The 26,130-nt window shown below is 52.1% G+C and overlaps 1 protein-coding gene and 1 long non-coding RNA gene across 5 annotated transcripts in view; one reads left to right on the top strand and one right to left on the bottom strand.

Annotated features, from left to right (window-relative positions):
• SYNJ2 (synaptojanin 2) overlaps window positions 1–24,839 on the bottom strand; it is a 104,741-nt gene extending 79,902 nt beyond the window's left edge. For all 4 annotated transcript variants that reach the window (XM_047859048.1, XM_047859050.1, XM_047859049.1 and 1 more), the window contains exon 1: window positions 24,640–24,839. In XM_047859048.1, the coding sequence (XP_047715004.1) occupies window positions 24,640–24,766 (127 nt within the window). In that variant the 5' untranslated portion in view covers window positions 24,767–24,839. The remainder of the gene's footprint in view (window positions 1–24,639) is intronic.
• LOC125165768 (uncharacterized) lies at window positions 7,841–11,183 on the top strand. The gene is made up of 3 exons (XR_007152214.1): window positions 7,841–8,293; window positions 8,672–8,780; window positions 9,723–11,183. It is a non-coding gene; the product is annotated as an uncharacterized LOC125165768 (long non-coding RNA).
• Window positions 24,840–26,130: the final 1,291 nt, after the last annotated feature.

Raw genomic sequence — 26,130 nt, 5'->3', positions numbered from 1 at the left:
ATAGTGCTGGGGGGATCTGTGTAACCTCTACAACTGTGTGCAAAATATTTGGACACAAATATTGGACAGTGCAGCTCCACACTGTCAGTGAGGAGCCCAAGGCAGGGCTCAAACTCACGAACTGTGAGATCATGACCTGAGCAGAAATCAAGAGTTAGACGCTCGACCAACTGAGCCACCCAGGTGCTCCCTGGGTATATATTTTTATGGGGCTGGAGGCACAGCTTTTGTCAGAATCTCAAAGGACTTAGTGACTCTGAAAAGGTTAAGAACCAGTGTAATCAATTACATTTCCCCCCAACATTCACATGGACTTTTCTGATTGATTAGGCTTTTGGTGGGGGGAGGGGAGAGTAACCTAAAGCTAATTATGAGAAGGACTGGGGGCCACAGTCCCACCTCTTCCATCCGCTGGGTTCAGAGAAGGGGCGGCCGGGAGGCGGGTGATTCACTACTCTCCTGCTGCTGCTGCGGTGACAAATGACCAGACCCAGTGGCTCAAAATAACACACATTCATGAGTTGACACCTGTGCAGGTCAGAAGTCTCTGAAATGGGTTTTACTGGGTTAAAATCAGTGTCGGCAGGACTGCATTCCCCAAGAAGCTCTGGGGAAAACCCGTTTCCTGGCATTTTCCAGCATCTAGAGGCCGTGTGCCTTCCTGGGCTGCTGCCCACCTTCTTCAAAGCCAGTGACTACATCGCTCGGGGCTCTGCTCCCACTGTTCCTTCTTGTTCTCTCTCCCTCTCCTGCTACCCTCCTCCCTCTTTTAAGGGCCCCTGTGAGTTACCCAGGTAACCCAGGACAAGCTCCTTAACTTACTCAAGTCGGCAAAGTCCCTTTTGCCATGCAAGGTACCAGGCACAGGAACTAAGGACTAGCATGCTGACATCTTAGGGGCCCACAGATGGCCACAGCCCATTCCCTGGAGGCCACAGGCCTCCTGCTCCCACACGGATGATGCGTGAGAGGGACAAGGTATTCTCTCCACTCCCTGCATCTGTTCCTGGCTGACGTGAACAACATCCTCTGCCCAGAGGTGACGACAAGCCCACTGGATTTTTTTTTAAGTTAATTTATTTATTTATTAAAAAATTTTTTAATGCTTATTTATTTTTAAGGGGGAGAGAGACAGAACACGAGCAGGGGAGGGGCAGAGAGAGAGGGAGACACAGAATGTGAAGCAGGCTCCAGGCTCTGAGCTGTCAGCACAGAGCCTGACATGGGGTTCGAACTCATGGACCGTGAGATCATGACCTGAGCCGAAGTCAGACGCTTAACCGACTGAGCCACCCAGGCGCCCAACAAGCCCACTGTTAAGGGCCAAGCACTGTGCCATGTGCCTACAGAGGCCTCCTTGAAATGGGCCTGCTCCCTGCTCTGGGACAAGTAAACCCCGTGAAAACCCAGGCTCACAGGAAGACATGAATGTCCCTCCTGCAGGCCACAGGCATGGCCAGACTCCGCATACGGGCGCTGCGGGCAGAATCAGGAGAGGCAAACCAGGCAGCTCGTGGCTCTCATCTCAGCACACACGCTGGTAAAGCAGGAGAGTAATTCGGACACATATATATTTCAACCCTCAGAGCTTTACAAAGCCTTCGAATAGAATCTTTAAGCCTGACTATCATCGCGTTCTCATTGTGCTGACCAGCAACGAGGAGGACTTCGTGCGTGGCGTGCATCACCTCTGCCAACAGCCCTGACCAAAGAAAACAAAACATCAGGGATCTGCTCCCCGAGGCGATGTGGTCGAATCCACACTTCAGAGGTGGGGACGCGCCCACAAGGCCAGGCTGAGGGACTAAAACTGACCGCTTGCCCTGCTGGACCACAGGTGACAAGCACGTGTGTCACAGCCCCCGTCACCAGGAAAAGTAAACTAACCCAAATTAAAAAAGACTCTTCGGGGCGCCTGGGTGGCGCAGTCGGTTAAGCGTCCGACTTCAGCCAGGTCACGATCTCGCGGTCTGGGAGTTCGAGCCCCGCGTCGGGCTCTGGGCTGATGGCTCGGAGCCTGGAGCCTGTTTCCGATTCTGTGTCTCCCTCTCTCTCTGCCCCTCCCCCGTTCATGCTCTGTCTCTCTCTGTCCCAAAAATAAATAAAAGTTGAAAAAAAAAATTAAAAAAAAAAAAGACTCTTCATCCTCATATTTACTTGTTACTTATTTTTTAATGTTTTATTTATTTTTGAGAGACAGAAAGAGACAGAGCGCAAGCAGGGGAGAGGCAGAGAGAGAGAGAGAGAGGGAGACACAGAATCCGAAGCAGGCTCCAGGCTCCGAGCTGTCAGCACAGAACCCAACCTGGGGCTCAAACCTACAAACTACGAGATCATGACCTGAGCTGAGGTCAGAAGCTTAACAGACGGAGCCACCCAGGCGCCCCTGAGCCAGTCCTTTTAAAGTCCAGACCCCCCGCAGGCTGTCTCTCCTGGAAGCGTATTTTCTCATTTCTTCTTCTCCAACGCTCCTTCTGACCCTCACCGTGTACGAGCGGGTATGTTCTACTCCCACAGTGCAGACCCCTGCCCTGCCTTCAATGCCCCCCCGCCAGCACTCCTAGAGGCCTGGCCTCTCAGGCAGCCTGTTCCCAAATCACCCGACACCCCTCCTTGTCCCAAACAACTATAGTTCCTCAGGTTAGAAGGAAGAAGAACTCCGTTATCCACTTTGCTCTTCAAAAGGGAGCTCACAGCTCCAATGTCTACAAGCACGAGGCAGGTAGTGAGCGAATGAAGCTGCGGGAGGGACCACAGGTGACCAGGGGACACGCGGCCCCTCTAACAGGGGGCAGATGGTCAGTTCCAGGCCAGCCCTGTGCCGGCGAGCTTCCAGTTTTTTGAGAGAAATAGGACACTCCTGAGTTTTCAATGCTGGCAACCAATCCACATTTATTTTAGGCATCGTGTGGGCCGCACACACCTCTGCAGACTGTATTTGGCCTGCCCATTTGCAACTCCTGTTCTCCCTTTCTTAATGTCTCGAAAATAGTCTATTCCTGTCTTTCACACTTTGGCTGCACTTCCCGTAGGTTTTTCCACGTTAGAATGCAATGTGCTTCCCCTCCCACTGGCCACGGATTTCCAGCCCTTAAGGAAAGTCCTCTCATTGACTCTCCCACCCTCTTCCTCATCCACCCCTTGCCCCTGGGCCTCAGCCGTGCACCCAGCGTACCGAGAGGCTGCCACAGCTGGCACTGGCCGAGACACACATCCAGCAGCGAACCAAATGGGCAAAATCCATCTACAGCAGGGCTGGCCAAGGCAGGCCTCTGGCGGTGTTGCAGAGAAGGAACGTGTGTCATGAATGGGTGTGAGATGACAATGGAGGCCAACCTGGGAGGGGGTGGGAGCCAGGAAGGGCGGCGTTGCCACGGCGCACGTCCGCAAAGGCGGGACGGCGAGGCCACCTCGGCACCAGGTACCATGCAAGCTTCCTGCCAAGGAGAACAGGCCGGCTCGGTAAGCACAACACAGACAGTGACATGGGCTAAGGAGAAAAAGTGAGCAGGGAAGGGGGTATAAAACGTGTGTGTGTGCGCGTGATTTTATATGGTGTAGTCTGAGAAGGCCTCACTGCAAGCGTGACTTTCAAATGCAGGCTCGAAGGGAATGAGAGGGATGGCTGAGTGAAGGTGGGGGGTGGGCACTACAGGCCCAGGAGAGGGTATGTAAAGGTCCTGGGGCAGAAGCAAATTCCTGACATATCCGAGGACCAGCGAGGGGCTCAGTGTCTGACAGAGGAAATGGAGTTGGGGATCCATTGTAAAAGAGCTCTGTAGGTCAAAAAAAGACTTGGGGTTTCACTGTAGGGTGGAGGATTGCTCTGGCTGCTCTGTTGAGAACAGATCCTAGAGGGGAGAGGGGAAAAGCAAGGAGACCCCTTAGGAAGCATTACAATGATCCAGAGAAGAGATGATGCTGGCTTGGACCAGGGTGGTAGCAGTGGAGGTGTTGAGAAACAGCCCAATTCTGGACACACACGCACGTATACATGCACACACACACACACACACACACACACACACATCTATACGCAAACTCGTGCTGTTTCACTATGGACACTTCCAAAGAAAACAGAGCACTGTAACAACCCTACGTCCCCACACTACCATGATCCTACCACCTCCCCTGCCATCAGCTCTTGGCCAACCCTCTTTCACTCCTACCCACCACCCCCCCTCCTGTACCTTAGATCAGTGGGTCCTATAATGTGGACCTGAGACAGTAGGCATCAACCAGCATTAGAAATACAAATTATTGGGCCCACTGCAGCCCCAATGAGTCAGAAACTCCGGCCTCGACACTCAGTAATCTGTTTTAATGAGTCCTTCAGGTAAAAATCATTGCCCTAGATTATTCTGAGCAAATCCCAAACTTCCTGTCGCTTCAGCTATAAATACCTCAGTAAGAATCTCTGAAAGATAAGGGTTCCTTTTAAAAACACAACCACATTACCATCCTCACATCTAAAAACTTTACCCATAATTCCTTAACATCATCAGATATCTGCATATATTTTGAAGGTTGAACCAAAAGGATTTGTGGACAGACTGGACGTGGGATATGAGAGAAAGAGAGGGTCCAACGATGACGCCAAATTTTTCTCCTGGACAGTGGGAAGGTTGGAGCAGCCATCACCGGGATGACGGAGACTGACAGGACAAGCCTGGATGGAACATCAGGAGCTCAGGTCAGATGGGCCAGCCTGCCGTGCCCCCAGGCGCCCCAGCACAGACATGGAGGGCACAGCTGCACTGGCCTGGAATCCAGCCGAAGATACAAACAGGGGCCCCGGCAAAGAGAAGGTCTTTAAAATCCAGAGACTGGAGGGGATCACCCGGGAAGTGAGTGTGTCTGAAACAGTGTGTTCAAAATCCAAGTAGAATGAAGAGAAATGTCCAAAAAGATGTTAAGGAAAGAGGAAGCGCGTGGTGTCCTGGAGGTCAGAGAAGAAAGAGTTTGAAGGACACAGGAGTGGTCAGCAAGTTCAGATGCTGCTCTATGTCCCACAACATGACAACAGAGCATCCTTCCAGTTAGGCACTGATGAGCCAGAAAAGAGCAGTGTACGGGGAGCTGAGGGGCAAGAACCTAAATGGAGAGGGAGAGGGAAATGGGGTTGTGTGTAGAGACAATTCTTTGAGGAACTGTGTGTGTGTGTGTGTGTGTGTGTGTGTGTGTGTGCGCGTGCACGTGCCTATGGGTCCATGTGTGTGTATGTATGTTTATGTGCATGCACGTATGTGCATGTATGGGTATGTGTCTATATGTGTTTCGTGCATGCGTGTGTGTGCATGCGTGTATACACGCATTTACATGCATGTAGGTATGCCTGTGTGAGCGTATGTGTGTGCCTGCATGCATGCACTGCTGGAAATGCTCTGGGACAGTAAAAACTGATGTAGTAGGAGAGGGGGAGCTGCGAGGTGGCAATGGCATCTGTCTGCAGGGTAGCTGGTCTCCAGAAACTTGCAGCTACACATGGGCAGCTTCTGGTGAGGGGAAGAGGATGTCACTGGTGGTATCACCAACTAAGCAGGATGAAGCAGGAGGGCGGCAAGGGCACACAGGGCGGGGGGTGGGAGGATGTGCAAGGCAGAGCTAGCGGCTGTGACTCGTGAAGCCAAAGGGGGCCGGCGCGGGACTGTGGCGGGGTGGCACGTCTGGGACCGCAATCCCAGCAAGGGTCAAAAATCGCTGAGCTGGAGAACTAAGGGCTGAGTTGAGAACTGGGGGCAGTAGGTGCAGAGTGGACGTTCTGACATAGATGGGGCACCAGAGCATGGCCGTGGGAGAGAGTGGCCGAGCCAGGGTAGAGCACACACTGGTGGTGGGGGGAGGTCAGGGAGCCCAAGGCCAAGGTCTTCAGAAGGATCCCCATGGTGACTAGAGGTACCAAACATGGGGGCAAGACTCAGCCTCAGAGAGACCGACAGAGAACAGGGTAAAATCCCTAGGAAGGAGGCAATTCCAATGCAGGGCGATGGGAGATGGGGTTCCTTGATGTGTGTGGCAAAGGGTTAACACAGCCTCCAAGAGAACTGACCTTAGATTACCATTCTAGTCCTGTTTCCCTGGTAACCTGATAAAAGTTATCTGTGTTACTAGACAGCATGGCTTAGGACTGAAAATAGTCCTGACTGGTAGAAGGCATCCGGGCTGAGAGGAACCACAGGTGACCCATCATAACTGCAATGGGGTCATGTGGACACTCATGGAATGAACGAGCCTGTCCTTGGAAGCTCTGCCACCCGACACTGGACCCTGTGGGGAGTTAGACTTCTCTGCAAACAGCCCTGGCACGCACATCTAGTGAGTGAAGTGTGCCTAGGGTCTCCGGATGGCCGTGTGAACGTACAGGGCCACTAGGAGGAATACTCCAGAGAAGGAGCGTGCCCCCCACTGCCCTGCCAGCAAGGTGTGGTTCCTGTCCTAAATCCCCAGCGGGGTCCTGACAGCCTCGATGTTTGGACGAGGCTTGGAAGTCCTCCAGTAGGCACTGTACATTGAGATTGCAAGTTGAGTGCTTTTAGGGAGGAGGGAAGCAGAGTGTCTGGAGGTGGCAGAGAGGGGACTAGGGGGCACACATCCCACCCCCGGGGCCAATGGGCCAAGGGAGTAGAAGAGAAACAGCCACCACTTTAGGCCTACCGGGGAAGGGGTGGCTTGCCTCAAAGCTAGACAAACTTGGCCTGATGTCCCGAGGCTGGGGCTGGTGTCACCAAGAGCAGGAGTGACAGAGGCAGCCAGAATGCGCTCTGCTTCTTAAGACCCGGGCCACACAGACCATATTCCTGGTCCGCAGATAGCCAGTCCAGATCAATAATCAAACCAGCCACACGTATTTTCTTTCTTTCATAATAAATTCCACGATAACACGCCATAAGGAAACTCCAGTGAAGCCCAGCCCACATGTCACAAAAATAAGTAGGTCAATTTAACAATGCCGACGGCCCAAGACTGAGGTACCATTTGTGGCTGCATTCTTGTGCATGATTTTAGACCATCTTCTTGTATTTCAGGGTCTCAAGAGGATAGCAGCATCCAGATCAAGGTCAGTGTCTCCTCCATGAGCTCAGTTCAGACTGGCTTGTGACTGTTCCTTCCAGAGTTATCAGTTTGGAGCTAAAGCAGCTCTTCAGAAAGACAATGGATTTTCTCAGGCGGGCGGATGGAGGCGCAGGAGGGTTGCTAAGCAAAGTGCAAATCAAAACATCAGTCTGTACTGGAAGCTTGAGAGCCAAGATGAAAGCCAACCCGGGAGACACACGTCAGCCCCAATAAGAAACTTTCCTGTACTGGCCACTGCTTCTCTTTCTCACCAAAAAAGTCCAGGCCACACAAAAGAGCCAGGGTGGGGAGGGGGAGGGGGGAGGGCACTGAAAAACACATGAGCAAATGCACTGCCTCCCATCGTGGCTGTGTTCGCCTGTATAAACCAACCAGAGAAAATAAAAGGGAAATTTATCATCGCCTGCAGCCACAGCTGGGAAAACATCTGTGGGACAGGGGTGGGCCCCTCCACACTCCCCTCCCGGCACTGAGGTCAGCTGTGGCTGTGACCAGGCCAGAGGAGGAGGCCAGCATAACAATACCTGTTTCTCTAGAAACATGTGCGTGTTTGCTGGGTACATAGGGGCTGATCCCGTAGCCCAGATCCTTGGGGGCAGTGTTCACCGCCTGACCACAGATCTCATTCCTGGGCCTTCATTCCCCACCCACGCCCCGCCGCCCCCGGCTCTCCTCCTGGAGCAAGTCCTCATGTGTCACCACTCCCTCATGTAACAAGCCCTTCACTTTGCTTCCTATGACTAACAAATTAGGTCCACTGGCCGCCTGGCACTGGAGGTTCTATTTACAGCTATCTTTTCAGTTTCCTTTCTGACTAGCCAAACCAGTTCCTCGGGACATCCCTCTCTCTTCTTCCTTCCCCAGTTTTCCCTTCATCTGAAAGACCCTCCCAGCCCTGCTAAGACCCCACCTCAGAGCCTCCTCCCTTGCAGAGAAGCGCTATTTCCATGCATGCCCCTTCTTATGCTGTAGGACATGCGGGGACGAAGGTGTGACTTTCCCCTTCCTTCCGTCACTCAGCAAGGACTCCAGATGCCCACTCTGTGCCAGATGTTGCTCTGAGCACCGGGGAGAATGGCAGCAGCAGCGAGGCAGGAATTCCAAGGAGCACTGCTTCACAAAAGGGGCGTGATCACCTGGGTGGTGCTGCTGGTTGGAGGGCAGACCCATAAGGTGGAAGTCATGGGGATCTTAAGGAAGAGCTCCAGAGGCGTGGCAGGTACCAAAGCCGGGCTTAAGTGTGTCACAGGAGGATGTGGGGTGAGTGGAGATAGCAAGGGAGGACGACCTCTTCATGTGCGGTAATGGTAATGGACCCGGGCGGGGGGGGGGGGGGTTGGGGCCAAGAGAAGGCTTATTAACCTGGGATACGACCTGGGATACGACTGTCTGTCGGTTTAATGATGGAAATCACCTGGCTAGGAAGGGAAGGGGGAAATAGTGGAAACAAAGTGTTTAAAGGCGGGAGGGGACGAGGCAGAAAGAGAGAGAACAGGGGCAGGAGGTCAGCGCTGTAACAGAGGGAAGGTGGCGTGCGCCAGCAAATACGTTAAGTGGTGGGGCTTGCGAAAGTTCTCCTCTTAATTCCTTTTCTCAGTGATATAGGAAGCAAAACACTAGCTGAGAGGGCCAAGGTGTCGAAGGCTCGAGAAGATGTGAAATAGCCATCGTGCGGCGCGGAAGAGCAACCTGGGTAGGAAAATCCGGTAAGATGACTGACCAGCGCCGAAGACCCCATGTGAAACTGCAACAAGCCGGCGCCGTCGTGGTTTCCTCCAGCCACTCTCAACAACAAGGGCGCATGCGTGGGGTGGAAGGGGCGTGGCCTCATCCCGGGCTTGCGGGGCGGGGCTGCTCCGCACGCACCCAAGGGAGGAGTGTGTGCAAGAGGGCAGAGAGTGTGTGCAGGAGTGGTCACGGCCACGAGGCGCACCGTAAGCAAGAGAAGGGCGGGGGAGGGGAGGGGAGGGTGGCGGGAAGGTTGCGGGGCAGGAACACTAAGGGCTGGCGGCTGCAGAACTGTTTGGGGTGCGAGGCGGACAGCGGGTCGCAGAGAAGGATGCCTGAAGCTGAACTTGCAGGTGGCATGGTACCTGGTGCCGGGAAGGTCTAGCGGTGTGAAGTGAGGGGAAGGGAGGGCTCGGTCGTGAGGAGGTGAGGCCAGAGAGAGGCCAGAAGCAGGGGCATCATGCTAAGAGGCGTGAGCTCACCGGGGATGGGGACAGGAGTTGCGGTGGGAGAACCCAGGAAGCCAGGAGCCCAGCTCCTCTGTGAATGACAGCGTGGCCCGGAGGAAGGGAGACCTCAATAAGGAGGCGTGTGCGTCCACAAGAGTCCACAAGAGCCGTCTTTCTAGGGGAGGAGGAGGAACCTTGGCCTGAGAGTGGCAGTGAGCGACAAGGATGCCTGCCCGCCGCCAGCAAGGCTCCGTCTGGGGGAGTGCGTGCAGGTGGAGGCAGTGTTCCAAGAGGCTGGCGGGTGAGGATCTGTTGAGCACAGGTCACAGTTCCAGGAAGATGAAAGCTTCATCCGTCTACAAAAGGCCAATTCCTATTCTATGTTTTAATCCAGAATCCAGAAAACAGACTATACTTCATTTCTCAGGCTTCTCTGATTTTTAAAAAATTGTTGTTGTTGTTGTTGTTTAGGAGAAAACTAGCATTAGAGACGTGACTGGAACACCAGTCCGCTTACCTGGATTAGATGCGCCGCAAAGACACAGAGCTGCAGCCTCGCGGGGGGCAAACACTGTGCACAGAGACCCAGGAAACATGAAGCAAGTTCAACTCTGAGCAGACGCATTAACTGTGCTGTGTTATCCGCATCCCCACACACAGTATTTGGGGTCATCTACTGCGACTCCTTTGGCCTCTCCTTCCCTACGTGTCTGTTAATTAACCATGCCTGCTCCTTCACAGAGGCCCCTCACAACATCGGGGGAAGACAGTCACGCTATTTTTACAAAAAGGCAGAAGACACCTTCTCAAATGACCCTCTTAACCACATTTCACTGATTTGGGAACCGCCTCCTCTAATTTACCAACCGGCCAAAGGCTTTCTATACCTGGAATTCGCTCCGCCCAGCCTTGGTAACAGAAAAGTCTGTGGCTGGGTCAGAACCCGACCTTTCAATCTCAACCACTTCACAGCACAGCATTCCCCAACGGCACTCCAGGAGACCCCGGTGTGCCCTGACATGTTATGTGTGCTCCGTGAACAGAAGGTCACACGTGCTTGGGAATCCCTGGGCTAGCTGAGCAGCTGGATTTACCACCCGGCCTGGCAATCTTTTCCATGCTAACCTGAGTGCACATCTCCAGGGGGTGGGAGCCATGTCTGGACCCCCCTGTCATTTACCTGTGAAATCCTTCTGTTCAGCAGCCTCTCTCTGGGGAAGTTCGCCTTTACAGAATGAACACTTTGCCTGTCCCACACTCCTTTCTGGGGGCCTACTTTGTCCTCCTCAACTCCCCTTTTTGAATGGATGCCATACCTACCGCCTGCCCCAACCCCTGGCAATGGTGGCCCCGTTTCTACCTTCTGCCACTCCCGGTGATACCACAACTGCTGTTCATGCCTCAAGCACCTGAGCCCGGCCCTGATGTTCCTCATGCTGAGCTTTGCCTGAACCTGAGCAGGGGTGTCACCTGGAGGACAAGTCAAATCTGGGCTTGTCTGAAAGCCTGTGGGGGATGACCTGGGAGCCAGTGCATGAGAGAAACCAATGTCTCCTGGGAAAGGGGTAAAGGCCTAAGGGGAGAGACAGGTGTGAGGGCACAGCTGCAGGGCCAGGAGGGAGGGGTGACACCGCGTGGAATGCAGTGTCTGTCACAGGAGCCTCCATGGAAGAATGGAGAACAGAACCAGCACTCCCTCGTCGGGCACTGCTGACAGCCCAAGACGGAGTGGCCAGTGCTGGGTCCATGGCTTGGGCCATTTGACTTCTTCCTTTTGAGGATGACTTAGATATCCTTTGCCATCTATGGGAGCTCTTTTATATCCCATGATTATCAGTCTTTGACCCTTTTATATATTGCAAATAGTTATACACAGTTTCCTTCCAGGCTACTGCTCGTTTTTAAACTACCTTTATGGTATCTTTTTATATCCTGGAGTTTTAAATATTCATGTAGTCAGTCTATCAGTCTGACACGGGGTGAAGGCTGAGCAGGGGTCCTTGGGTGCCCCCAATGCTCTGTTTCTAGACATCACCCTGGTGATATGGGTGAGTTCACTTGGTGAAAATTCATGGAGCTGTACACTTAGGACTCGCTCATTTATATATATTTCTTAAATCTGTCAGGTTTTTTAAATTCTTTTATGACTTCTGAGTGTTACGCTTTGTTTAGAAAGCCTTTCACACTATGAAACTGTGCATGCTCCTCCTATAAGTTCTTTTAATACTTTAAAAGTTGAGCTCTTTATATATATATTTTTTAATTTTTAATGTTTATTTATTTTTGAGAGACAAAAGGGAGGGGCAGAGAGAGAGGGGGAGACACAGAATCCCAAGCAGGCTCCAGGCTCCGAGCTGTCAGCCCAGAGCCCGACGCGGGGCTCGAACTCACAAACCATGAGATCGTAACCCGAGCCGAAGTCGGATGCTCAACTGACTGAGCCACCCAGGCGCCCCTCTTTATATTTAACCTTAATGACTTCTGTAATTTCTTTTAAAGTCTGATATACTATAGGGCTCTAACTTAATTAACATCCACATAGGCTTAACAAAACCTAGGAACCCCATAAAGGTAAACCATCAACTACGTTACTAGATAACATTGCTTTTGGTAAAAATGGCCTTAATCGGCCAATTGCTCCCGGACAGGGAAGAGCCATACATGAATTATACCTGCCGACGAGGACACCAGACTCAGGGCTTGGGGGAAGCCTGGAATCTATACCTGTCGGGGTTTTATAAAGGATGTGGCTCCTACAGGGTGCAAGGCTTAATGATGGGAGGAGCTAGTGACCCGATGGATGGCTGTGTGAAGCAGTCACCTGCAGGAGCTCCCGGAGAGACCGCTCACCGCCCAGGAGAGGGAGAGCCAGCGCTGTCCTGCGGGCAAGCCGAGGTTTCTGCCCTCCTCCTTTCAGACTAGAAAATCCAAGGGGAACCCGATCTGAATATCTGGCTGAATAAACGAAGAGCCCCACGGGGCACAGCACTGGTTGATGACACCAACCAACACCATTCGTTGAATATCCACCTTTTCCCTGGCTGATTAAATCATCACCTAAGTTACAATAAACTAATCTATTTACATAAGACTGTGAGCCCTCTCTTCTATTCTATTGATTTTTGTCCATTATACCGTTCTTCTGGTTTTGTGGTGTGCTTTACTATCTGGGAGATCAAATCCGTCCTCACTGATCTTTTTCAAAATCTTCTTGGCTATTTTTGTCATTCCTTCATCATTTAGCAGTGTTTCTGGGGCTGCTCCGCACACCAGACAGGGCTGAGAAGACAGTACCGAACAACACACGATGCCCTTTGTAGGGGTTTCCTGGGGCTGCTGGAACAAAGTAGCACAAACTGGGGCACTTAAAATAACTGCAATTTATGCTCTCACGGTTTTAGGGGCCAGAAGTCCAAGATCAGGTATTGGCAGGACCCTGCTCCCTCTGAAGCCTCTAGAGGAGGTTCATTCCTCGGCTCTTCTGGCTTCTGGAGGCTCTGGGTGGTCCTAGGCTGGTGGCCAAGATGTCACTCCAATCTCTGCCTCCGTCGCATGACTGTCTCCCCTCTGTGTATGTCTGTTTCTGTGTCTCCTTTTTTTATAAAGACACCAATCCTACTGGATTAAGGGCCCACCCTATGCCGGCATGACTTCACCTGAATTTACATCTTAATTATGGCTGCAAAGACCTGATTTCCAGGTAAGGTCACATTCAGTTGCCGTGGGTTAGGACTTGAACATTATCTTTTTGGGGGACACAACGCCACCCGCACCACCCTGCTCCCATAGAGCCTGCACTCTCATGGTGAACAACGTCATGCAATGTATGCAAAAGCAAACACAGAAGTTGCTTTTGGTGACCAGTGGTAGGAAGACAAGAAAGCAGGTGACAGAACGGAGACAACGGGGGCGTGGGGAGCGTGGAGTGCACAGGTTAGTTGCGCGAGGGTGGCCAGGAAAGTCTTGCCCAAATCATCGAGTTAGCCCTGAATGAGGAGGCCGCAGCCGAGCAGAGGTCTGGGGGGAGAGCACTGCAGGCAGAAGGCACAGCAAATACAAAGATGAGGCAGGAGCCAGTCAGGGCTGCTCAAGTGGCGTAAGCTCGGGAAATGGCAAGAGAGGAGACTGGAGAAGGAGCCAGGGCAGAGGACGTAGGCGGTGCAGGCTTGAGCAGGCCCCTGCATGGGGGCTGGGGAAGCCTTGGGAGTGGTGGCTGGAACACTAGTTAGGAGGCCAGTCTGAGTGACTGGACTAGTGCTGTACCTACGCAGCGGGGCGCTGGTGGCATCCAGGTATATATGCAGGTAGAGAAGTCTGGACTTGCCAGGGGATTGGGTGGAGTGGAGGAAAACAGTAGGACCAGGATGACTCAGTCGTTTTTGTCCTGAGTCTCTGCCCCACCCATATGGTGCTGCCATTTAGTTTAAGTGGGGGGGGGGGCAGGGGGGTCCCAGACATACTCCAGTCGGCCCGTTATGTTTTATATCACACTGCTATTGGAATTTCATTCATTGGATTTTACACATAGATACTTGCACTTATAGATTAACTGGAGAAGAACATCTTCACATTGTCAGTGTTCCTATCAAAGAATACAGTATACCTTTCCAATTATTTGATGCTTTAGTGAAGTTTTGTAGTCTTCTCCTTTTAGACCTCACATATTTTATTATGTTTATTCTCGGAAACTGTTGTCGCTGGGGGTAGAATCTTTTTTTTTTTTTCCTATTTGATACTCTAATTTCTAATTGACTAATCATGGTGTCTTGGAAAGTCATCAATTTTTCTCTGCTGAGCTTAAAAAGCAGCCAGCTTATTAATTCTCTACGTCTCACAATCCGCCACGTACCTGTCACCCGGCTCCAAGAGTTATCAGCATTTCTCCAGGCTCATTTCACTTGCTTCCTCCCCACCAGTGTGTGTGTGTGTGTGTGTGTGTGTGTGTGTGTGTGTGTGCGCGCGCGCGCGTACATATGTGTCCATCCATCTGCTTCCCACAGTATTGCCAAACAAATCCCAGACCTGATATCGTTTCACTGCCAGATACTTCAGGATGTGTCTCCTGGCTGTTCTAGGTGCACACTCTTATCACCTGCACCCAAAAGGGTTGACAGTGCTCAGGAGGGGAGCACACACAGGCCACAGGGCTGAGGCTTCTCCTAGAAAGCCCAGGGGGAAGCCAGTGAGTGAGCTAACCGGAGTCACAAAGTTCAACCTGTAAACTTTTCTTACAGGATCACACGCCCAGTCTTCGATCTGGGTCCATTTTCTCTTTGAAGACAAAATTCTTTTTTTTTTTTTAAACGTTTATTTATTTTTGAGACAGAAAGAGACAGAGCATGAACGGGGGAGGGTCAGAGAGAGAGAGAGGGAGACACAGAATCTGAAATGGGCTCCTGGCTCTGAGCTGTCAGCACAGAGCCCGACGCGGGCTTGAACTCACGAACCGTGTCATCATGACCTGAGCCAAAGTCGGACGCTTAACCGACCAAGCCACCCAGGCGCCCCTGAAGACAAAATTCTAATAAGCTCTCAGCTACATAAATTTCCTGACAGCAAACGAAACCAGAAACCTGAGGCCGAGAGTGCTGAAGTCGGACACACGCCTGAAACCCCCCCAAGTCTGGAGCCATCGGCCTGCAGGCAGTGGCATGTCATGACAATTCCTCACTTCGCCTGTGTGGTCTTATGCGACGCGCGCCCCTCCGTTGCAGGGGTAAGCTACAAATTCCAGTTCCACAGTGGGCTTCAAATTTTATCACTGCCATAAAAGTTCGAAAAAGGCCTTTATAGGACTACCTTCTCCAAGGCGGCCTATGGCCCACACGGTGCCTTTCTGTGAATTAGAGAAAAGTGCCCCCTCTAGACAGATCAGCTTAGAAAGCAAGGGATGTGGCGGAGGAAATGGAGGACAGTACTGGCTCTCTCTTCCCCTCTGCCCCACGGTTCCTCCCTTCCAGAGCCACAGGCCCCTCCCCTCTTGAGCCACAGGCTCCTCCCCTCTGCTCCAAGGCTGCTGCTCCCCTCTCCCCTCCTGGTGGTCTGCGTAAAAGACAAGCAGATACCACTATTTTTGACCTTGTCACGAGGGCCTGGCTCAGGCCCGGGCTGGTGGCAAGTTATTTCCGGCCCAAGTTTTCCAATATTCCTTTCTTTACCCACAGCATTTAAATAAAAACAAGTCCATTATTGAAGCAGGCCGTGATGCGAGTGTCACAGTTCTGTTTAACCACAGCACATCGATCGGACTGCATTCTATCAGTCACTCTTTCTGCCAGTGGGATCCAGCTTGGCTCCGGACCTCAGTTCTGCTTAATCGCGAAGCAGGAGCCACAGAAAACGGCCTCCTCTCCTTGAAGAGTTTCTCCAACATACAGGATTTATCAGCCATGAATAAGATTCATGGTGAAGCTTAAGTTCTGCAACACACAGTCAGTGAAGCAGCTGGAACTAGACCACACATTCCCAGGCACACAAACTCCCCCTCCAGAGCAGCCTGTTAAAAAACAAAGCTACGTTTATGTTGAAGGACAGGATTTTCAGAACGTTAATGGAAATTAATAAGGACCACCTAAAGGAGCTATTTACTTTAGCACACTTTATGCTATTTTAATAAATACCTTACTCTGTGGCCCTAATTTAAGCTAAATTGTTACTGCTTTTTAAATTTTTTCTGCTGGTTATCGGAAAAGGGCAGAATCAAGGAGAGATCATCTCATGCATTTTAATTAATTCATAAGTCTCTAATACAAAATGTATAGCAGACATTCTTAGCTCAGACTTAGATCAGAACCACCTTAGATTTTACCTGGCCAGGTAATTTCTCCTAAGATTCAAATGTGGATTAACTCAATTCCCTCAGATAAGGAGCCAGGGCTAGATAGAATTCAGGTCTTCCCTCTCCTACCAGTAGGCCTCACCAGAACATTCTAGAGTCAGACCCAAGGAAAGGGAAGTAGTTTGCTTCTTCTGAGTAGAGATTACTACCACCAATGAGTAATAAGTCAATACAAGTTGAATACAAAAAGGCAGCTAGTCAGTAGAGAGAAGAAACTGTACATCATGCACTGTTCACCTTAAATCGGCCATTTTCCAGGATCTTGATGGGTGTCCGGGCCACCCGAGTCCTATGCCGGGTCCGAGCATCAGATGTTAACTCCCTGCCCTCTCCCCGCCCCACAGCCCCCAAACCCACATCAATTCCAAAACTAGGAGTGTTTTCGGTGGCCCAGTTCTGCTTCGGACCTCACACTGCTTTAAAGAACAAAGGAACGTCCCTCTTCATTTCTTAGCACCTGGTTTGCCCTCAGCATCTCCTCAGATCTTGTCAGGGGGCAGCAATGGCAGAAGATGAGGACTGTTGGGGCACCTGAGTGGGCTCAGTCGGTTGAGCGTCCGGCTCCTGCTCAGGTCATGATCTCGCGGTCTGTGAGTTCCAGCCCCGCATCGGACTCTGTGCTGACAGCTCAGAGCCTGGAGCCTGCTTCGGATTCTGTGTCTCCCTCTCTCTCTGCCCCTCCCCCATTCATGTTCTGGCTCTGTCTTTCTCTCTCTCTCTCTCAAAAATAAACATTAAAAAAAAATTTAAAAAAAAAAAAAAAAGATGGGGCCTGTTCTGGGGGAGTGGACAAATGCAGCACAGCAGCTTGTGGTCAGGGGCTCCAGGAGGTCAGGGAGGGTCGGCTCCATCAGGCTCGGCCTCAGAGAAGGGAGGAGGTGGGGCAGAAACACACAGAGATGCGGGAACAGAATTAAATACTAGCTCCCATGACACTACAAAAGGCTCTCCAGGAGAGTTCCTTATCCTCCAAAAACTGCCGTAAGATTAAGCTCAGACTTTCGCATTCATACTTTGGAACTGCTCCCAGGAATTGGTTCTCCAGAAGGAGCTACCCTGCCTGCCCTCCTTCGCTACTATGCTCCAGGTGAACCCTCCAGCCTGGAGCCATTTTCTGAACCCGGAAGCTTTACAAGCAAATGGCAACCCTCCAGCTTCATATGTCATGAGTGCAGACTGCCACCGCCCCAGGACCTGGCCAGAGGCATCCGGCTGTCCCGGACAGGCCCTTTGCCAAGCGCCGTGCCCACGACAGTCGCCCAGTGCCCACCTTGGGTGCAAACCACAATTCTGTCCACCCAGTCGGCACAGCGCCCGAGTTCTCCAAGACAAGCAAAGGTAGGGCAGGAAGATACATTCACTCCCTCAGGCATTTCCCCCCACTCCAAATTGAGGGGCTCTTCAGGAAGACACCAGTCCAACATGTTATCTGTTTGATGGTCCTCACACTCGGAAGCATGTCCTGGGGGAGCCTGGACATGCTTAGAAGCCTCCAGGCTAAGAAACCTAGGACTTTCTTCAGAGCTTCGAGTCCTAATCAGGCTCTGTTCTAGGTGCTGGGGGCATCCGTATGGAAGGATACCAGGCGCAAGCCTCAGCCCTGCTGGAAGGCAGGACTGAAGCCCACACACTTCTCTTGAAGATGCCCCCTTTGTGAGATCACATGCACCTCTCAGTGGGTAGCTGCTTCCCCAAGCCTGGACACTCCTGTTTACGCAAGCATCGGACAAAGCTCCAGTCACGACGGGGATGCTGTACCGATGCTTACACTCACCAGCACCCCTGATCTCCACCGACCATACACACATTGAATCTTCTTTTTTTCTAGGGAGGAGATTTTTACTAAACACGCTATTCTCTAGAGCCTCTAGGCGTTGTTCAAATCATGGCTCCACCACTAACTAGAGGTAGAACCTTATGCTTGTCTGTGCCTCACTTTCTCCAAGTGTTAAATGGAATCTATTTCGTACCTGCCTCATTGTGAGGATTAAATAAATCAATACATGTCAACCCCTTAGAATAGCACCTGGTACACAGTAAGTGCTCCATAAATGTTAGCTATTTTTTTAATGTTTATTTATTTTTTGAGAGAGTGGGGGGGGGGGGGGTGGAGAGCAGAGAGAGAGGGAAACACAGAATCCAAAGTAGGCTCCAGGCTCCGTGCTATCGGCACAGAGCCCGATGCAGGGTTTGAATTCACAAACCTCAAGATCATGATCTGAGCTGAAGTCGGACGCTCAACCGACTGAACCACCCAGGCGCCCCAAACGTTAGCTATTTTTTCCCATAAATATTAGCTATTATTATCAAGTTGGACCAAAGTTTATGTTGTCAGCTAAAAATTCAAAGCAGCTTGCAATGAACATCCTTAAAGCAAAATGGGCTCATGATGTATGAGTATATCCCGAAATAAATATCTGTCCATTGATACCAGGATAGTATCTACCCTTGATACTAGATCAAGGTCATACATATTTCTTAAGGTTTTCATTAAATTGTCCTCAAAAATGACTCACATTCACATAACAGTACCCCAGGGCTCCTTCCAGCATTCCTTAGAAACAGAAAGTGCCCATAACTGGGCTCTTTTGTGTTGACCTTGAAGGTAGACCCTGGCATGCCCACTGACAGCCCCTTATCTAACAGTGTATGGACGACACCTACCCGTGCATGGACAATGTCTACCAGAGCGCAGATGACGCCTACCCGTGTGGGGACGACACCTACCAGTGTGTGCACAACATCCACCAGTGTGGACAACAGAAGCCCCAGCCACTGCAAAAGCCGCCTGGAAATGCTAGTGCAGCTCGGGGGGGCTTTGCTTGCAAACCCTCAGCTTGGTCAGGTGCAGACACTCTCGCAAGCTGGATCGGATTTTCTCCTTGAGGTGAGCTGGCCACCACACCACCTAGCCCTGCCTGGAAATGCTTAGGGACTCCCTTCCCCCCCCCCCCCCATCTTATTTCCAAGTCTGAGCCTGGGGCAGTTCCCCAAGGTGTTAAGGACACTTCAGGTGGGGGGCAGGGGACAAAAAAACCCAACAACAACAGAACATATTCCTCATCGCAGGTAGAAAGGCTGACCCAGTCCCACAATAGAAGCTGAGCGGCCAAAAATCACGCAGTGGGACCTGGGTACCCAAGGAACATCCCAGAAGTGATACCCAGACTTACACAGATACCCAGAACACTTGCCAGAGTTCTGTTTAACAAAATATGTTCTACCCTCTTAGCTTGAGAAGTTCACGACCCTGTTGCTAACTGGAAGATCAGGTCCAGCATGTGGCCAGTGGGGTCAGGTGCCCCTAGGCTGAGCCCCTTCTCTTTCCACTGACACCGTCCCCACTCCTGCTTCTGGGCTTCATACCCCTCCGCCAGGGGCCTCATGCACACACCTGAGGACACCCCAGCCAGGGTGGCATGTGTCCGCCTCCACCCCTGGGGGCACCCCTGCCACACTCCCTTCGTTGGGGTCTGGAGTGGACACGTGCACTGTGCAGTCTGTCACCGACCCCAGGAAAAGACACGAGCATGTTGGAAACAGACTGGGCACCACCTGCGTAGGAACCTCCATAGTCCTGTGTATCTGGACTGAGGTCCAGGGAGGTGGGCGCAAATGGCCCGACTCCCCGTTTCAATGAGAGGCACAGGGCAAGCCCCGAAGGTGTCCCTGTGAGCCCATCAGTGCCATCCCAGGGTGGGGACACTCTGCTCTTCCAGCTGATAGTTTACTCTTCCCATGGGATCACTTTGGTTTCTCAAAATGTATCCTGGCCAGAGTCTCAGAATCAATTCATACCACCATCTCTGTTCTTGCCCACATCTCATTCCGTCCCACAAACTTTGCACTTACGCAGATACACACGGATGCAAGTCAAGAAAAAAGAAAAGCCAAGCCAAATAAATTAAAATCTTATTTGAAATAGAATCAATAAAATGTTAGGAGATTCATTTTTCATAAAAAATACAGGGACGTGTGACACAGAACTGAAATATACTGACATATCAATGCTGGGTGACAGGTACAGGGGATTCATTTTTCCTTCTACATTTGTTCATTTAAATGTTCACAATTAAAGGTTAAGGGAGGGACGCCTGGGTGGCTCAGTCAGTTAAGCATCTGACTTCGGCACAGGTCACGATCTCGAGGTTCGTGAGTTTGAGCTCCATGTCGGGCTCTGGGCTAACAGCTCGGAGCCTGGAGCCTGCTTGAGATTCTGTGTCTCCCTCTCTCTGCCTCTACCCCTCTCATGCTCGCACTCTCTCTCTCTCTCTCTCTCAAAAAATAAACATTAAAAAAAATTTTTTTTTTAATGTTTTTTTTTTTAACATTTATTTATTTTTGAGACAGGGAGAGACAGAGCATGAACGGGGGAGGGTCAGAGAGAGAGGGAGACACAGAATCGGAAACAGGCTCCAGGCCCTGAGCTGTCAGCACAGCACAGAGCCCGACGCGGGGCTCGAACTCACGGACTGCGAGATCATGACCTGAGCTGAAGTCGGACGCTTAACCGACTGAGCCACCCAGGCGCCCCTAAAAAAAATTTTTTTTTAAAGAAAAAGGTCAAGGGAAATGTTTTTGAGCCACATGGCCCTAAAAGGGAGGCTGGCAAGATCTGAAATCACATTCCTACGGGTGAGTTATGAAAACGACAGGTAGACGTACACACTAACCCAGTTTGTGTATTTGTAAATGTTATGCTGAGCAGACCTACCAGTAGGAAAAAAGGCCCCGGGCATGAGCCTTGGAGGCCAACAGGCCATGCGGCCCAGCGGGGGTGGGGGCGCTTCCCAAGTTAGGAGCCTGGGGCTCCCCATCGGGTCCTACCTGTGCTTCAGTCTTCACCCCGGAGTGCTGATGATATGGCCACTTACTGATTCTCTCAGGTGCTCTTAAGCAGGTCAGACTTTAAGGCACTGACCTATAATCCCAAGCCACAAAGCCAGGGAAAGTGGGCAAGGCAACAGTTCAGAAGAAGCCTCGCCATTTCACCAATTCAAACAAAGCAGGATATTGTGGCCTCTATATAAACACAGCAGCTGGGAAAACCCAGGCCTGGTGTTTACACAGAAACTTTTCCCCCAGAAGCTCAAAGTAATTTAGGGACACTTACTAATTAACTTAATTAAGTCTCCCAGGCCTCCTTCCTACCCCCATCCCTGCTGCTGACTGTTCAACAGCAGGCGTGGCTGGGGGGGGTGGGGGGGAGACCCAGTCCCACTGGCTCACAAACACATGTGTAAACACACAGACACTCGCAGGCCACCCTTCCTAGGGGCTGTTTGGAGAACACTGACCTTTGGAGTATCAGTGCTCATTCTGAAAACAAAACCTATGAACAATAGTCACACTTCCCTTTGTGTGGTCCACACTAAGTCTAACAGAGACAAAGGGAAAGACAGCAACTACCTTTTGTCCCAATGTGCCAACAAGAGAACATCTGCATGCTAACTCCGGATTGCGGACCGCAGGGAATTGTTACGGGCTATGGCTTTTCACCTATACTTGAGAAGCCCCCCACTACTAAATCAGTTCACCAAGAAAACTTAGTAACAACTTTAAAATTTGGTGCTAATACTTTAGCTTTTCTGCTTCCGAATTCCTGTTCCCACTGATCTACATTTAAGATAGATTCTCAACCTAACTCTTTTAGAAGCAGGAATTTAGAAGTATTCCCTCAGCACCCTTCCTGCTAGCAGGCTAGATGGCCTGGTGTGGGGACCGTCTGCAGAGTCACAGTGGAAGAGAAGGACTTTGCCCAGCAACAGACCAACCAAAGATCATCAGCTTTTTTCCTAAACTCTCGGCCCAGTTCAAGCCCCTGAGCACTGCCTGGAAATGCTAAGCAGTTGTGAGCCCCTACCCGGTGGTGAAACGCCTTTTCAAGTGTGGGTCCTCATGGGATAAAAAGTGCCTTGAAGAGCTGTGGGATCTCCAGCTGCTCCCTATAAAAGCAGCATGCCTCTGCCACAGGGCTGGGCAGAATTTAGGAACTCTCACTGGCTGGGGAGAAACCACCACCCACATGCTAATAAACCGTTCGCTTAGATCTTCCTGGCCTCAGATTCCTCCCTGGGGAGACCCATCACAGGAAATCACAGCTGAATTCAGAGGAAGCTGCCCACAACCTTGAACCTCCTAGAAAGGGCAACCGGTCAGGATTCCAACACCAGCTATGCCGGCTTCCGCAGATGCACGGTCCCACGCAAAAGCAGACATTGAAAGCTTCTGGGGAAAAAATGAAAGTACTCTTTTCCTCCTCAAGGAAAGGAAAGCACAAAAGCTAGCCCTTTGAAATCCAGATGGGAATTTCAAGTTCAGAGCCATTCTATCAAATTGTGGCGCGTTTAGGATACTTGAAAAGTTTGAAACAACAACTTTCTAGTAACAGAAGGCTATCAGAATCCTCCTCTGGACGAGCAATACCACCAAGCACTACAGCTGCTTTTTAAAAATAGTTTCACTTAGCGTCTGACTTGGGTTGAGGTCATGATCTCACGGTCCGCGAGTTCAAGCCCCGCGTCGGGCTCTGTGCTGACAGCTTGGAGCCTGGAGCCTGCTGCGGATTCTGTCTCCCTCTCTCTCTGCCCCTCCCTGTTCGCACTCTCTCTCTTCAAAATAAAGAAACATTAAAAAATTTAAAAAAATAATAAAAATAGTTTCACTTAAGAAAAACAGACTTTACAAATTAAGTACTCAACCCAAGTTCTACTGAGAAATGAGTGCTAGGTTAAGTGACAAACGTGGACTACACAGGAGTTCAGGACATGCCAATTCCTTTCATTACATCCTCTGTACTAGAATCCAGCATACTGTAATCCCCAAAGTAATATACATGCATCACAGCCCAACTTCATTTCCAAATGGAAAATATGCATTATACTACTTTCATTAATCATTTTTAAAGTCTTCGCTTTTGAAAAAAAATAAAGCCCTTTTGTCCAAGTGGCTTCAAAGGAACTCTTAAATAGGCATGAACCTTGCTTAACGCTGCTGTAATCCAACTGAAGGACGTTTCAATCTTTTTGATGAAGTAGGATTTTTGCACCATGAAATTAATCTCTCAGCTCTGATAAATGTGGTATGAAGTAGACATCTGAAATGGAATGGAAATTTCTGCGGTTTTTCTTTCCAAGGCCTCAGCAAATGACCAAACTTGGATGGGGGGGGGAGGGGGGACAGAGCGCAAACTGGAATAATCTGATAATAATTTCACCGACGATTCGATGCACACTATGACACTGACAATACTGGAGACATTGTTTCAGTAACCAAGTGACTGAAAACAAGCCAGATGACTATAGGCTAATGACATGCTGAGGGGAAACTAAGATAGAAGAGATGATTCTTCCAAGCCCTATCTCCTAACTGAAGGATGCATGCATACAATGCAGGGAAAAAAGACTAGACACTGATAAAGTGTTTGTTCTACCTGTGAGTGTACCGGTTGTCCACAACCTGGACAGTGACCTTCCTCTGAGCTGCGTTGAGCTACCAACAAGGCAATATGGTCCAGCTGGACACCAACAGGATACTCTCCAGTGTTCATAAAGTTCTAACAGTCCTACCCGGTTTGGCTTGCTTTGGCCATCCTCATGAAGTTGGCCACCAAACAAGAGACGGGGTGGCTGGTGATACCCGGAAGCCATGCGCTGTATTACGTTATAAACACAGCCACATAGGACTCAGGTAGAGGTGTGTCACCTCAGGCAAGCAAGTTTCATAGCCTCTTCAGGCCTCAGTTTACTCATCTACAATCTGGGGATAATAGTGGCTCTTTTGTGGAATTGTGAAAGTTAACATGAGATCATCACTAAAGCCCTTGGCACAGTGCGGGTCTCAAGACTTCCTGAAGCACAGACATGGAATACACTGGCTGGGCACCCAACTTCAAACACATCCAGCACAGAGGTCGAGTCACCAAGCAGTACATTTGCTTCCAAGTTCTTTCTCTACTTTGCAGAACTGACGCTTCTCGGCCAAGTATTTACGTAGGGCAGAGGTGCCATCAGAGAGGGGTTTCTCCGGCGTCCGTGTTCCGGCGCTTGCGTCCCCATCCCCTCCGGGAGTGAAGCTAGCCCACGCACACCAACGGGCACTCACGGATTTCATCAACAGGTGCAAAAGAAAACGAGCGCCAGGCACAGGGGCGGGGAGGCTTCTAAATCAATCCCCTGGGATCTCTCTGAATCTGTAACGTGTCCCGGCGGAGCGCGGGGCATAAAAGGCCACAACCGGCTCTCCAAGAACGCGACCGTCCGGCGGGCGCGGTGAGGGCAGACCCCCAGGAGGTGGAGGTGCTGCGGGCCACCGCGTCCCGGGCCCTGCCACAGGGGCACTCGGGCGTCCCCGGCGTCGCCTCGTTCCAACAAGGGCGCCCCCCAGCCTTCGCGCAACTCCCTCCCCCGCAACCCCGCACCCCGGCTGTCTCCACGCCTCCCGGCCATGGTCACCTCGGGGAAGGGAGGGGCCCGTTTCTCGAAGTCTCAGCACGGCAGGCGCCCTCGCCTCGGGCGCCGCTCCCCGGGGGCGCCGTGGGGTCGCACTCACCGAGCGTGGCCACGGTGCCGGCCTCGAAGAGCAGGCAGTCCCCGCGGCCTCGCGCCTCCAGCAGGACGCTGCTCTCCCCCGCGGGGTCCAGCCGCCCGAGCAGCCGCAGCCCCTTGCTCAGCGCCATGGGCGCCGGGGCGCGTCCGGCCCGAGGGCGCGCAGCCCGTCTCCGCTCCCCGCGCTCCCGCAAGTGCCGGGAGTTTCACTTTGCGCCGGCTCCCGGCCCCGCGCAGGCTCCTCCCCGGCCTCCTCCCAGGCCTTCTCTCCCGCCCCCTTCCCCCTCTCCGCCCTCGCCGCGCCGCCCGGGGCAGGTGAGGGCGCCCGGCCGCCTGGCCGCCTGCGACTCCCGCTCCGCCGGGGCGCCGCGCTCCCCCCAGCGGCGAGGCAGCTGCGGGGCGGCCGGGCGGGCCTGGCGGCGGCTCCCCGCGCCCCCGGGGCTCGCTCTGGGGGTTGATCCCGGGGCCGGGGCCGGAGGGGACGTCCTCCCTGCGGTGGGCGGCGGCCGAAGAGGAAGATTCCACACGTTCCTGGGCGCGCGGGAGGACGCGGGGCGCCCCGGGGAGCCTGAAAACGCCGCTGGACGCCGCGGCCTTCTGTGGGCAGCCCGGGGCCTGGCCCGCGGGGCTGCGACGCTGGAGTCCGGGGCGGAGGCCGGCCCTCGCCAGGCCCAGCCCGAGAGACCCTGGGCCGGTCACTTCAGAGCTAGGTGCCTCCGCTGCCCTGCGGGGAAAGCAGGTTTGGGGTTGGGGTGAGGAGTAAGGGTTGACCCCCAGAAGGGGCCGAGCGAGTGCCCGGCGAGTGCCAAGTGTTCAACAAATGTCGCCTTTTAGTAGCTTTCTATACGTGAGGATATTGTGGTCCACTGGCACACCAGGCAGAATTTGGGGAGGTCAAAGGCGTGTGGGCTCAGAGAGAACGGAGACCGTGATCTCTAGGCGTGCCACCTGTGTGACCTTGACTTCTCTGGGCCCGCTTTCCTCACCTGTCAGATGGCGGCAGTATCTGTCCAAAGGCTAATCTGCTGGGTGCGGAGTCAGAGGAGGTCAGGGCCGAATGCTTAGGAAGTAACCAGCGGGGCAGCTGCGAGATGCGGAGAGAGGGGTCTCTTCCCTCTCCCTGCGGATGCCTTTCCCCCTCCATCGTTCAGTCGCTCCTCCCACTCTGTTGGGTATAGTCCTTGACTTCAGGGCCGGCTGTTACCAGCCCGTTTGTACTCGAAGCATATGGACCCCTGCACATACCCGTGCATCATCCATTATTGTATGCTGCCTCTCCATGTATGACCTCCCAACTCAGTCCAGGAAGGCAGGGTCCCTCTGGGCACTGGGCTCTAGCCAGATGTAGGACTCATCTTCAGGGGAGGGGAGAAGGGCAGGGGTTACCTAAAATGGCTCTTGGGGTGGGTTTAGAGGTTTTATCTCCCTCTGCTCTGATGGGTATGTATGGACAGCCCCAGAGATCTCTCCATCGGGGTGTTCCTGTCAGGCTCCA

This window comes from Prionailurus viverrinus, chromosome B2, assembly GCF_022837055.1.
Source record: "Prionailurus viverrinus isolate Anna chromosome B2, UM_Priviv_1.0, whole genome shotgun sequence".
Taxonomy (NCBI): Eukaryota; Metazoa; Chordata; class Mammalia; order Carnivora; family Felidae; genus Prionailurus; species Prionailurus viverrinus.
This window is presented reverse-complemented; position numbering and strand designations above follow the sequence as displayed.